Source organism: Pagrus major, chromosome 21 (genome assembly GCF_040436345.1).
Source record: "Pagrus major chromosome 21, Pma_NU_1.0".
Classification (NCBI taxonomy): domain Eukaryota; kingdom Metazoa; phylum Chordata; class Actinopteri; order Spariformes; family Sparidae; genus Pagrus; species Pagrus major.
Window position 1 is genome coordinate 27,899,427 of NC_133235.1, and position 12,828 is coordinate 27,912,254.

At 42.0% G+C, this 12,828-nt stretch overlaps 1 protein-coding gene across 4 annotated transcripts in view; it reads left to right on the forward strand.

Moving 5' to 3' along the window:
* The first annotated feature begins 214 nt into the window (after positions 1-214).
* Positions 215-12,828, forward strand: part of LOC141017258 (contactin-associated protein-like 4) — a 67,085-nt gene continuing 54,471 nt past the window's right edge. For all 4 annotated transcript variants that reach the window (XM_073491912.1, XM_073491911.1, XM_073491914.1 and 1 more), the window contains exons 1-3: positions 215-306; positions 4,533-4,680; positions 10,611-10,820. In XM_073491912.1, the coding sequence (XP_073348013.1) occupies positions 250-306; positions 4,533-4,680; positions 10,611-10,820 (415 nt within the window). In that variant the 5' untranslated portion in view covers positions 215-249. The remainder of the gene's footprint in view (positions 307-4,532; positions 4,681-10,610; positions 10,821-12,828) is intronic.

The following is a 12,828-nucleotide window of genomic DNA, read 5'->3' on the forward strand; positions in this document are numbered from 1 at the left end:
AAGCAATGCAATTTATTTTCCAGCATCTACCAAATCTTATTTCATCTCGTCCCACACACGATGTAATAAATCACTTAATGTATGCTGCTTTTCTCTTCGTCTCTGCCTGCAGGAGCTGGAGGCTGGTCTCCCCTCACCTCAGACAGGTATCAGTGGCTGGAGGTCAGCCTGGGTGAGCGGACCAAGATCACCGCCGTCGCTACTCAGGGTCGCTACGGCAGCTCCGACTGGCTGACGTCGTACCTGCTGATGTTCAGCGACACGGGACACAACTGGAAGCAGTACAGACAGGAGGACAGTATAGGGGTGAGTCCATGCAGCTCCATCAGGACTGCATCTCACCGCATGAGGGACTTCTGTTCTGTGGTCTTGTTTTGACTCCTCAGCGATCAATCAAACATCATATTTTGTTTTGTGTGATTCATATGAAGTGATATAGTGTTGAGCGGTGCTTTGTGGCTATCCCGCCCAGATAAACTCCAGTCATCATGACTTTATCTTCCTCATTTATAATGCATGAAGCCGTGCTGAAGCTCTGCTGACTCTGCAGACCTGCGCAGCGGATCAGGAACAGAGAGGCAGTCAGGTGGAACGCTTGTGTTTTGGTTTTTGTCTTTTATTCTGTGTCACTTCTGCCTCTCCCTGTCTCTCTTTTTGACTTTATAGTCTGCTCTAGCATTCATTTTTGATTTCATTTTTTGATTTTTGAATAAGCTTATTCTGAATTTGACCTGGAGAACAGGTGTTTCACAGGCTTAAAGCAACATGCAACCAGTAAGATTCAGCCTACAGAACAGCCTGTTTTCTCTGTGAACATGTAGCTTAAGCTCCGTCTGTTTATCTCTAAGATGTTTTTTATTTCTTTCCCCAACCTCAATATACTCCTCACTTTAAAGTCAACAATTAGTTGCACAGGAACGATCACATCCAGTTAATCCAACAGCCAATACATTTAGATGTTACACCAGTGCCGTCACTTCCACCTGAGTACAATGTTTACTGTGATTGTTTCCACATATAGCTCATTTTAGCACCACTGATCCTGAGTAAAAAAAAGGCAGAACTGTGGCACAACATAACCATAGAGTGGAGAAAAAAAAAAGCTCAGCTCGTCTCTGCAGGGCTGATTAATGAAGAAATCAGTCAGATGGACAGCGGAGGCAGCGAGGCATCGCCCTCCCGCCTCCTTCTGTGTTTTCCCGTCGCGCTGGTGTCATGTTGGTCTTGTATTTGTCCCGCTGTGGTGATGGTACATGGTTCAGCGTACAGCCACAGGAATACTAAGCAGTTTTGAACTTGTTTGTGTAGGAGGAAGCAAACACACAGCGATGAATCCTGTCAGCATGGAGAGTCTTTTTACCGGCGTGCTCCTGGTGAGCCTTATACCAAATCAAACAGTGCGACAAATATGGAGAATGTGCAATATGTTCCTGCTATTTTCTGACATGTATCCAGTAAAAACCACATTTGTTACAGCGGTGCAGAGAGGAGCTTTTCACTGAGAGTACAGCAGAGGCAGTTAATCCAGCTAATCTCAACACCGAGGATATTCTGAGGAGAGCCGCGTCTTACAGCCTAAAAACAGGTTGACGTGACGCTCCGCATAAACGGCACGATCCCAGTCACATTTCAAAGCGCTTCTCAGCTCCAGTTGTAAGTCGCCGAGCTCACAGAGTCTGTCAGAGGAGAAAGTTGAGAGCAGAGTTTGTGGATCAACGTCTGCCTGGCTTCTGCTTTGTAGCTCCAAGGCCTGAAGACCAGCAGAAGGAATATGCTGTTTTCTCTTTCCCTCCTCCTCTTCGCTCTCTGTTGCTCTTTTCCCAGGAGCCCCTGGGTGCTTGAAAATATAGCAATCCATCTTTTCTTTATTGTCTCGCTCCTCTCTATCGGTTTGTTTCCTCCTGCCTGGAGGGCTGGAGATGGGGACACGAGTGCTGCTCTTCTTTGCTTTCCCCTGTTCTTCTCAAATTTCCTCTTCTCATTTTCTGCAGCTTATCTGGCTCTCACTCTCACCCTGTGATTTTCTGTCCCTTTCATTTCCCCTCCTCCGTCACTTCCCTTTGATACTCTCTTTTGGATATCCCACTTTCTTTTCTTCGTCGTCTCTTTATTCCTTTTTCTCCGACGCTGTCCTTCACATTCGCAGTTAATCGCTCTCACAATGTCTCTGCTCATCAAAAGGCTTGCTGTTGAAGAATTGACATGACGTGTCGATCGGTGATATTCTGCGCTTTTCCTCAGCGTCATTTGTTGAGTCGAAGGCCGAGCTGGTTAGCTGGAGACAAAACACTCAACATATTTCTTTTCTGGAACGATATTGCACTAAAAATGACCTGTTTAGATCAAGGGCCTCTTACAGCCGTCTGGATTATGACTGTTGTTTGTCAGAAGAAAAGGTTGGAAGTGGCGTTATATTGTTATGAGACCACAAAAGTCCTCAGAGAGGAGGTCAGGGATGCTGGTCGGGCACACAAAGTGTTTGACTTTGACCTGCTGTTAGAGACCGCTGTGGTCTGCAGAATGAATTTTGCAAGCTGCCAATAAGTTGATTTAACATCCATGTGAACTAAAAGCAGGCAAAAAAATGGCAGCTACACCTACAATTAGATCACAGGGTACAAAATAGATGAAGAACTATTTACTATCCAGCCTACACATGCTGGTACACGGACACAAGGTATACAAATCATAGGTCTGTGACAATTTGTCGGACATAATGTAGGTGCTAACTACAAATAAAACTCATCACGTCATGACAGTGTTATGTGTTGAAGTAAACATGTATGTAACGCTGTGATCCTACACTCACATAGTTCAGAAACAAGTGATAGGGGGGCGGACTGGCTCAGACAGAAACACCATTCATCAACATGATTCTGAAGTCGTTATTTTAATGTTAAAAAAAAGTTACAGATTGTTGCTTTGCGCCTTTATAAGCTTACGCTCCATCGAGTTTAATTTGAACCTCTAATTTTTAGATTTGATGGATGTGAACGAATTTACATAAAAATGACCAACAGTGAATGTCTTCGGTCAAATCCGAGGTGGACACTCGTCTCTCTGTCATGATTACAGAGGAATTAATAAGTTAATTGTGAGTCTAAGCTTTCATTCAGCGGCGGGAGAGCCAGTTAACCTGCATGTCAATTTCAAGGGAGAGATGTAATTAGGATAGATGGCCAGATGGGAGTGATGAAACGAGTGATCCGTCGGGCCTTCAGCCCGGAGTCAGGACGGAGACAGACCATCAGTTTTCTGCTCAGAGTCCAAATTCTGCAGAGTTTCAGTAGAGTGCCTGCCATTAGTATAGTATCTATCTATCTATCTATCTATCTATCTATCTATCTATCTATCTATCTATCTATCCATCTATCCATCTATCCATCTATCCATCCATCCATCCATCCATCCATCCATCTTCGACATGTACTCACACACATAGATTTACTGGACAGAAAATTGGCACAACAATCGTTAATGTTTGTTCTGATGCACATTTATGCGACAAACAAATCAATTTGCTGCAAACAAGAGGGATGAAAGAGACGCGCCTCTATCATGCGTCCATTGCGCGCCATGAAAGTTCCAAAAGATGCATTATTCAACAGAAGTGGGTGAAAAATGAAAGCAGCACGGGTGTGAAATGACTGATATACAGTAAGAAATCACTTGTGCACAGCTGATCTTCTGTTAACAAGGCGTATAATTTATCTACACACAGAGCAGCCTACGCACCAGACACCTTTTTTTTTTTTACGCAAAGAAAAGCATAAATGAATGTGTTACATTTGCCGAATGTACAAGATGACACAGTTGATTAAGAATTCATCATAGATAGCATTTTGCAATGTTTCTAAAGTTTACCCCGACTCAGGAATTCACAAAACTCTGTGATTTTTAAAGGGAGTCTGGTGCTGATTTGCTACCACTTCAGATTACTGACAGGGATCAGAGCTCAGTGAGGATAATGAGTTTATTATCCAGACAACATATCCGGATACAGATAGCAGAGTAATGCCAGGTGTAAATGGTGTGGTCCAGGATTTATCTGTATTTTTATTTTGCACATCTGCACAATTTCGTATTGCTTTGCATGTGTTTCGGTCTTGGTTGACACTAAAGTTACCTTACCTAGTACCTCTTATGTTTCTTTAGCTTTATATTTCTGTTAGCTTTCATGCAGCACTTTGAGATGCATGAGATTAGAGTTCACTGAAGAAAGATGAGACATTGTATTTGCTAATTTTTCCATTTGACTAAGGACATTTCAGTGTGTCATCATACTTCCGGGTAACCATCATTAATTACTGGAAATTTATAGTTAATAAAACTTTAGTTAATCGTTATTTCACTGATAACGAACAATGACGTGCTTTATAAACCCTTACAGTTGCTTTACAAGTAAGTGTTACCTATTTTAGTTTGTTTAATGAACTGCAAGCAAAGCCTCTGTTTAATATTTAATTATTATTATTAGTGCTGAACTGTTTATACGTGAGTCTAACGTCCTCATTGTGTTTGTGTGTCTTCAGTCTTTCCCAGGTAACAGTAATGCAGACAGCGTGGTTCAGTACAAACTACAGCAGCCGGCCGTCGCTCGCTTCCTCCGCCTCATTCCTCTGGACTGGAACCCCAGCGGGAGGATCGGGCTCCGGCTGGAGACCTACGGATGTCCTTACAGTGAGTCTCATCATCTTTACTGGACTCGACCGCACACTGAGTTATCGTCCAGCTGAAAAGTCTCTGGATAGTTGGTGGCGCTGTGTTTTTTAATCACAACAACCTGCTGAGTTTTGTTTACTGTCCTCCAGGGAAATTTGGATTTAAAATGCAAGAGCGTGACTAATAGCTACAACTACAGAGAGAATTAACACCTCGCCAAACAATGGCACATTTTAATTTGGTTCAAAAGAAGATACACAACAATATCACACCGGTTCATTTTTTTTGTGATTACCCACAGATACAAAGAACAGACTAACACTCCCTGGCAGTCTTCTCTTGGAAGTTTTTTTTTTTTCATTTTTCACAACTGATTAACGCTCTCACCTTTGTTGCTATCGCACACAAATATTGTTTTTCTTTGTTCCTCTTTAATTTCTCAGATCGCACAACATATTGGCAGTATCAGCTCTGGCATCAACACAATGAAGTAAACAAAACATCCCGCTGTGTTTTCTTTTCACATTAAAACATATTTTCTGTTTGTTTCCCGAGTCGCTCTGCAGTTTTTGTTATCAGTAATGATTCAATCATGGCAAAACGAATAAATATATAAACAGATAAATTCATTATGATTGATTTCTGCCTTAAAAAACATGCCGTCGTTTCATTCTCTCAGCATTTGGGCTGATTTTACGTACGTTTTATCTGCACTGAATATGACTCCTCTTCATCGTCCTCATCCTCTCCATGACTCCGTTGAAGAAGCAGGTGTTTTTGTAATATTTTGTCCTCTCAGCATTTATTCCCTGCGGCGTCTCTGCACTGATTTCTGCCCTCGCGGCTATTTGTTCACTATATTGTCCCCCACAAAAACACAACACGCTCATGAATATCAAAAGCAACTCCACGCATTTACATACAAGCTCAGATACGTTTATGAAACAGTAAATATTAATGTGCAAACATGATTTCCATATGGACGGCCTGTTTTTCTGTGGATCTATCCCCAGCTGTTTGTGCCTGAATTATTTCTGTTTCCTCCTTTTATCTGAGCAGCTATAGACCATCAGACTGGGAGCTTTGAAAATAAAAGCTTTTGTTTTGAATTCTTATTTTTATATATCAAAGGGGCGACATACACTTATTTTACCAACGTTACCAAAACAAATGAACAGACTTCCTCTGTAAACTTCCATTATATTTAAACTCCAGCGATCCTCCTTCTTTCAGCTCAGAGAAGTATCTCACTCAGAGACTTTCAGCCTCCTTAAAATCATAAGAGAAAAAAGTTCCTCACTATGAGACAGCTTAACAACCATTCACACCTGGGCTCACCTAGCCCTAGCAACCCGCATGAAGGCCGGTTGGGTCAACGACCCACAAGTGGCCCTAACGACTCTGAAACTCAGAGCTCACACTTCTCCTTAACGAATCTGTAAGGACACTCCCACACAGAGTTTAAAACCCTGCAACTCCTCTCCAGTTAGAACTGAAGAAGCCTCTTGGATGAGAGGTGAAACGTCTTCAAGAAACTGAAACACGTCCAGCTGCCTACGATACAGCACCTAGATTCCTCACTATGATATTGCTAACATGTCCAGGTTAAGAGAGTCTTCCCCATCTTAGTTTCACGTGTTAGCATGCTAACATTTCGCGAAACGTACTTGTAAGTAAGTAAGTGCAGTACCAGCAGGGGGCGATAATTACTTTAGTAGATGAACGTAGCGTGAAGAAGCAGAAAGTCTGTTTCAGGAGGAGGTAAGGGTTGGTTCGGTTGGTTCACGGGTGAGTCAGTGGTGATTGTTTTAAACAACTAGTTATTTCAAGACAACTATGATTCTTTCCTTAACCTCACAAAGTAGTTTTGGTGCCTTTATTTTGAAAGTGTGACTGGATAAGAGACCGACCAATTGTACAGTTTCGTGTATCATTTCAATATATCGGGTAAATTATCCCAAGTATATTTTTCTGCATTATGATGTCTAAAAAAATAAGGTTTCATATAGATGCACACTGGACAACGTATACACCGATACCAATATATCTGTGATAGGCCAATATAGGCTCTATCGGGTCTAAACTGGATGGTGTGCATTTGTTATTGCTAACTGGACCTCAGAATGAGAAGGCCAAACGACCGTGGACTGTGGAAGAGTAAAGAGTTCACCAAAGCTACTAAACTTCAGCATGAGGAAGACATGAACGTTTGCATTTCACTGCAATCCATCCATCCGACAGCTGGTGAGATATTTCAGTCCATGTACAATGAAATGTAAAAATGTGATCCCTTGAGTTGAAACTTTATCAGTTCATATGTCCTCTCATGACGAAGCACACACACGGCACATTTTAACGAGTCGCTCTTTGTGTCTAGTACACAGGATGTTCCCACATCTTGTACGGGAGTTCGGACTGTTCTCTCGTTCTTTGTGTTGACCAAAAAAATGAACAAAAGTTCAATATGCACCGGGCTTACACTGGTACGCACTGCCTCGCCTTGATATGTGTGTTTTTGTCTGGAGTCAACATGTCCTGTACGTTCTGAACTTCAGCCCGTAAACCAGAGAATACAGAACAAACAGCCTCTGGGCTTCTGGGCTCGCCAAGTTTGATTGCTTAGACTGAGTGCTTCTTCGTCTGCCCGTGCAGTTTGTCGAGATGCAGAGCTGCAATTTGGTTGATAGTTAGACAACTTTTAGGGCCTGTTAGTGTTTTGCATTTTGATTTAAATACATTTTACGTCTCCAGGTCATTTATTTCTGCTACTGTCATGATACAGCACACATACGAGTTGGTAGACTTTCGTTTATTTTTTGATTTTATAAGTTATCAGCCTATACCTTAATACTTTGGGACGATAATGAAGCATATTACTTTGTTTCTCACCTGAATGCTGGAAAACTTGAAATACTCGCTGCATCTAGAGGTTCAGAGGAAACGTAACACTTAAACCTCCCAGCGCTGTTTCATTATTTTAATTCATCAAGTGGAAAAGATGATTTATGACATAAAACCATTTTGTGTCCCTGCTGTCCCCTCTGGAAGAAGACGGATTATGAGAAACGTCTGAAAGATGGTTTTTCATAAATAGCCTGTTGTGGTGTGAAAATACTCTTGACGTTATTTAAGGACACATTTGTGTAAAATGTTTGTCAGCCGGTGTGACGGATGGCGGAGGAGACTCCTGATGCTAAACTAATGTAGCATGCAGCGCAGACTCCTCCTCCAGAAAACAAATGTATACTGAAAGGAGTTGAAATATAGCTGTTAGTAGCAAACAGTTAAGCACAGTGTGAAAAATGCATTGTGGGTATTAGTCTGTCAATGAGGCCAAACAACAGAACATTTCTTAATTTGTCTTGGTAGTTATTAGTAAAAAAGAGATTTCAATCAAATAAGACCAAAAGAGAACAAGCCTGTATTTTATTCTGACAGAGCCACAGAGTAAATGTTATAATGATGAGGACATGGAGAGTATTTCCAATGAATACTTTGTCCACTTTTACTCATGAAAATAAAGAAAATAAAGCTTTTATTCTGAAGGAGTTGAGCCAGAAGTCTTATTGTTGTGTCTGGAAGAAAAATGTTTCCTGTGATAATGCAGCAGTTTTGTAAGAGAAACACAAAGGTACAGTATTAACGATGACAAATGGCTTCATGTCTGCTCAGCGCTAGAGAGCGTTCCAGTGTCTTTCAGCTCACTGCTTTGCTGTTTTGTTTCAGTCTCATAAGCATCATTACAGATAAACTCACTGCACACTACCTGCTCAGCACTAAACAGACACAGTTAGCAACTTGTTGGTTAACCGGAGCTGGTGGAGAGTGATTGTTGGACGTAGATTCATCAGGTGGCCAAAAACACAACACTAAAAATAAATTCTGATGTTTACTCAGTCTCTGCTGGATCTGTAAATGGGCAGCTGTTTGCTAAGAGGTTCACCATATCAACATTTTAAGGTGTTAATATGTCGTTATGTGTCTACAGCTTCTTTCCGCTGCCCTGAAGGAGCTGGTGTAGGTTTGAATTTAAAGTCTGTTAATCACAATGCTACAAAGACAGTGAGAGTTTAATTTGTCAGTTGCAGGACTGAACACAAAGTAAAGGAAATGCAGTCGCCAGAATAAATGTTGGAAATGTACATTTCTGAAAACAATAGATATGTTGTGAGGTGTCTGCTGTTAGATGCAGCATATTAATATGACTATTTGGAAAACATATTGGAATGTTAGTTGCTGTTGGGGCCTTCCTGACCTGGAGATGATTTGGTCAGGGGTAAGAGGTTGATGACATTGTAAACAGGTTGGACCTGCTGATGGCTTGCTCAACTTATTTGCTGTCACAGGATGGGACAGAGGTAAAGGGGTGCCTCTCTTCTTGCCTCTCTTCTTATCAGTCCCTTCCTTTTGTTTTGAACAATATGTGGTCAAGGTAACAGGTATAAAATGTTAAAGTTTAGCAGAGTCATGGAGGTCCTGGGTCAGAGGTGAAGAGGCTTCTCTTCTTATCTGTCCCTCTTTGATGTGGATCATGTGTGGTAATTAAGTCTTTGACCAAAACAAGCTCGGTATATAAGGAGCTGTCTGCATGTCTTCGGGAGAGTTTCATTATTCGGCTGGAGACTCTCCAAGTAATGTGTTACTTGTTTAGGATACTGAACTTATTGTAATAAATTTGTTATACAACTAAGACAGTGTCGGCGGAGCTTTTCTTCAAACATCTTCATCAGCATCGCCACAGAATATACGACAGTTGAACCTTTAAATTGTTTTATGTTGCAACTTTATGTTCCTTTAGGGTCAATTTTCAATACTACCATGTGACAATGCTGCGCTTTTGGTCTGGTTAGGTTCAGGCGCAAAGTCACTTGGTTAGGGTTAGGAAAATATCGTACCTGTTTTTTTCTCCACAAACACGGCTGGAAATTGTCTCAAGGTCCTCTTAAAAATATCCAGCGGTGTCACGCTTACAAATGTTGAAACGTGGCCTTCTCCAGCTCCCCCAGCATCCTCTCCACCTACCGATATAAAGTCGGTTCATAGACGCATAATGTGAATGTGATATGACATGTATTGTAGAAATGTCAATGAGTATGTGCCTGCCATGCACATGATGTCACCCTGACATGAGAGACACTGCAGGGCAGAACAGAACAACATAAGTCCGAGTTATGAGCCATAAACAAGCACCAACCTATCGCGCATTGCCTGAAGGGATCATTACAATCAGATAAAACATGATGTTGTGGGACGAAATGTAATTTAGGACTTAATCAGAATTGCGTAATAGTGTACGGAGTAGACTTAAAGTCATGTTTTCAGCTTCACACACTGACTCAGTGCTGTCTCTCTCTCTGTAATCAGCAGGAAAATATACTGTAAAATCCAATAAGAGCATTACTGCGGGTGGAGTGGCTGTGTGATAGCGAGTGAGGGTTGGCGTTAGGGAGTCAAAGGCTTGCCAAGTTCATTAAAAAACGTTCAGTCAGAGAAATTAGTTGTATGGCGGCGAAGGAAATTGATGCTGAACTCAGCTGCTGCTCTTTTTGAACAATTTGGTATTTGTAGTCCATTCAGTCGAGCCTACACACCTCGAACTCAGCGCACCTCACCTCGCCTCGGTTCAGATCCCCAGTAAGAAGGCGAGACGCGACGGGGAAATCTTTGAATGAAAAGTCACAAACAGAATACAGATTCAGTCGTCGCCCTCTGCTCCGACCTCAGTATCACAGCAACGGGCAGACTGTCTGTCCAGCTGTGGGTGATTTTGTGGGGACATTATTTCAAGACCTTGAACGTTCACACCTCGGTCATACTTTAGAAACACACTCACGCAGCAGACTCTCTCTTTGACACAGGATTACACAGCAAAAAGTTCTCTGCTTGGCATCATTATAAATGGATGTTTCATAAAGTTTTGACTCCTCTGTCTCTGTGTCGTCTCTCAGCCTCTGATGTCGTGAGTCTGGACGGCAGCAGCAGCAGCAGCCTGGTGTACAGGTTGAGTCCCGGGCCGAGGCGGACGCCCAGAGACGTCGTCTCGCTGAAGTTTAAAACCCAGAGGAATTCTGGGACGCTGCTGCACGCAGAGGGAGAGGCAGGACTCAGCCTCAGTCTGGAGTTAGAGAGAGGAAAGCTACAGCTGCTGCTCAGACAAGGTACAACACACCACATACTGTACGCACTCATATCCCCTGATACAGTACATACTGTCTCATACATACTTATTTGCAGAAGAAAGGTGAACTGTACATAAACCCTCTCTCCCAACTTTTTCCCACCTTTATTTGTTATTAAATTAATTTAGAATTCCTGATTTTATTATTTTTTATTATTAACAAATGTAATTAAACAAAAATTAACACGCGATAATAAGAGAGCAGTTGTATCTTATGAAAACAACCAGTTACCAAGCAATAAGATAATCAACATGGATAAACATAAGATAAAACTGATGTCTAATTAATCCAGGAAATTAAGATAGATGGGCTGCAAAACATTCATTTGGTAACCAGTCTGTTCTCTTCATGGTTGCCATGAGAGCTTCTTTACTTACTTTAAATCAAACATAAAAAACACTTGATAAGCCAATATCAGCTGATCATACCAGCTCACTTACAGAAATATTTACACGACTTCAGTCTGATGGAATAAAAAAACAACCTTCAGCTGAAACTATCTGATCAGCACCGAGGCACTTTGTTCATTGTGAAGTACTCTGTGGACGTAATGGTGCAGAACATCTGTAGTGGAGGACGATGTAATCCACGCAGAAATAACTTCAGATTGGTTTTGGTCGGGCGAGAAAGACGACACGCACGCTGCCGCCTGATTGGTTCAAATGATGTCTCCCGCTCTGCTGCTGCGTCTCTGTCTCGTTACGGCCGTGATGGATGGTTCACATTTACTGTAGCATGTGTTAGGGACCGGACTCTGCAAGACTTGATGCATGGATACAGTCTGCACACAGAGAGGTGTGTGTGTGTGTGTGTGTGTGTGTGTGTGTGTGTGTGTGTGTGTGTGTGTGTGTGTGTGTGTAAACAGGGTTAAACCAGAGGTTGTCAGGCTGCCATGCTGAATCATCACCATATGGCTCACCTCTCATCAGGAACCCCATCTGGCTGCTGAAATACTTTCTCCATCCGTCCGTCCGTCCGTCCGTCCGTCCGTCCGTCCGTCCGTCCGTCCATCCATTTGACACATAAAGAATAGGTTCACCCAAACATAAATGTTGGCCGTCATTATCTACTCATCCCCATGCCGATGGAAAGTCGGGTGATGTTTCTGAATCTGAATTAGATGGAGATTTGTTTTAAAATGTAAAAAAACAACTGACAAAAACACATAAAATGGCTCCATACAGCTCATCTGGCTAGTCTCAGTCTCTGAATGTCCAAAGATGATTTGAAAACATGTTATTTACACCCTCGATGTGCGATCGAGCCTGTGCACCCACTTCAGCTGGGGTGTGCGGCAACACTTTTAGCTTAGCAGCTTAAGAAATGGTGTAAATAACATCTTTCAAATCAATTTTGGATCTGGATGAGCTGTATGGAGCCATTTTATGTGTTTTTGTTGTTGTTGTTTTTATGTTTTTAAGTCCCCATCTACTTCACCCCACTTTTCACTGGCATGGAGGTGAGTTTATAATCACCACATTTTCATTTCTGGGTGAGCTAAAACAATCACCTTTACAAGAGAGCGAGACATCTGAGGAATCTCTGGATCACCTTGAAAAGTCTCACAGACTGCGCCACCTTGAAGAGACAGATTCACTGTAACACATAACACATGAATCACCTGTGATTCAACTGAAGATTGTTCCCTTTAACACGATGCGTGTCATCGTACAGAGCGGCAGGTCTGACTTAAAGACGGTGTCACAGTAAAGAAAGGCTGCAGCGTAGCGAGAGGAAATTAAAGCCGTCCGTTAAAATGACAGAAACGAGGCTGTCTTGTTGTTCTCTTCTTCCTCTGTGTTTCTTCTTATCACTCTGTCTCTTTCTACTCTTTGTTTCATCACATGACTTTCAGTTTTCATCCCTTTCTGTTGTAATTACTGCTGTTTGTCTCGGTTTGTCTCCACAGATCTCCCGTTGCTATACGTTTTCTACATCAGAAGAGGCCATTTGTAGCTGCACTCTCTTCATCTTTTCTTTTTCTATC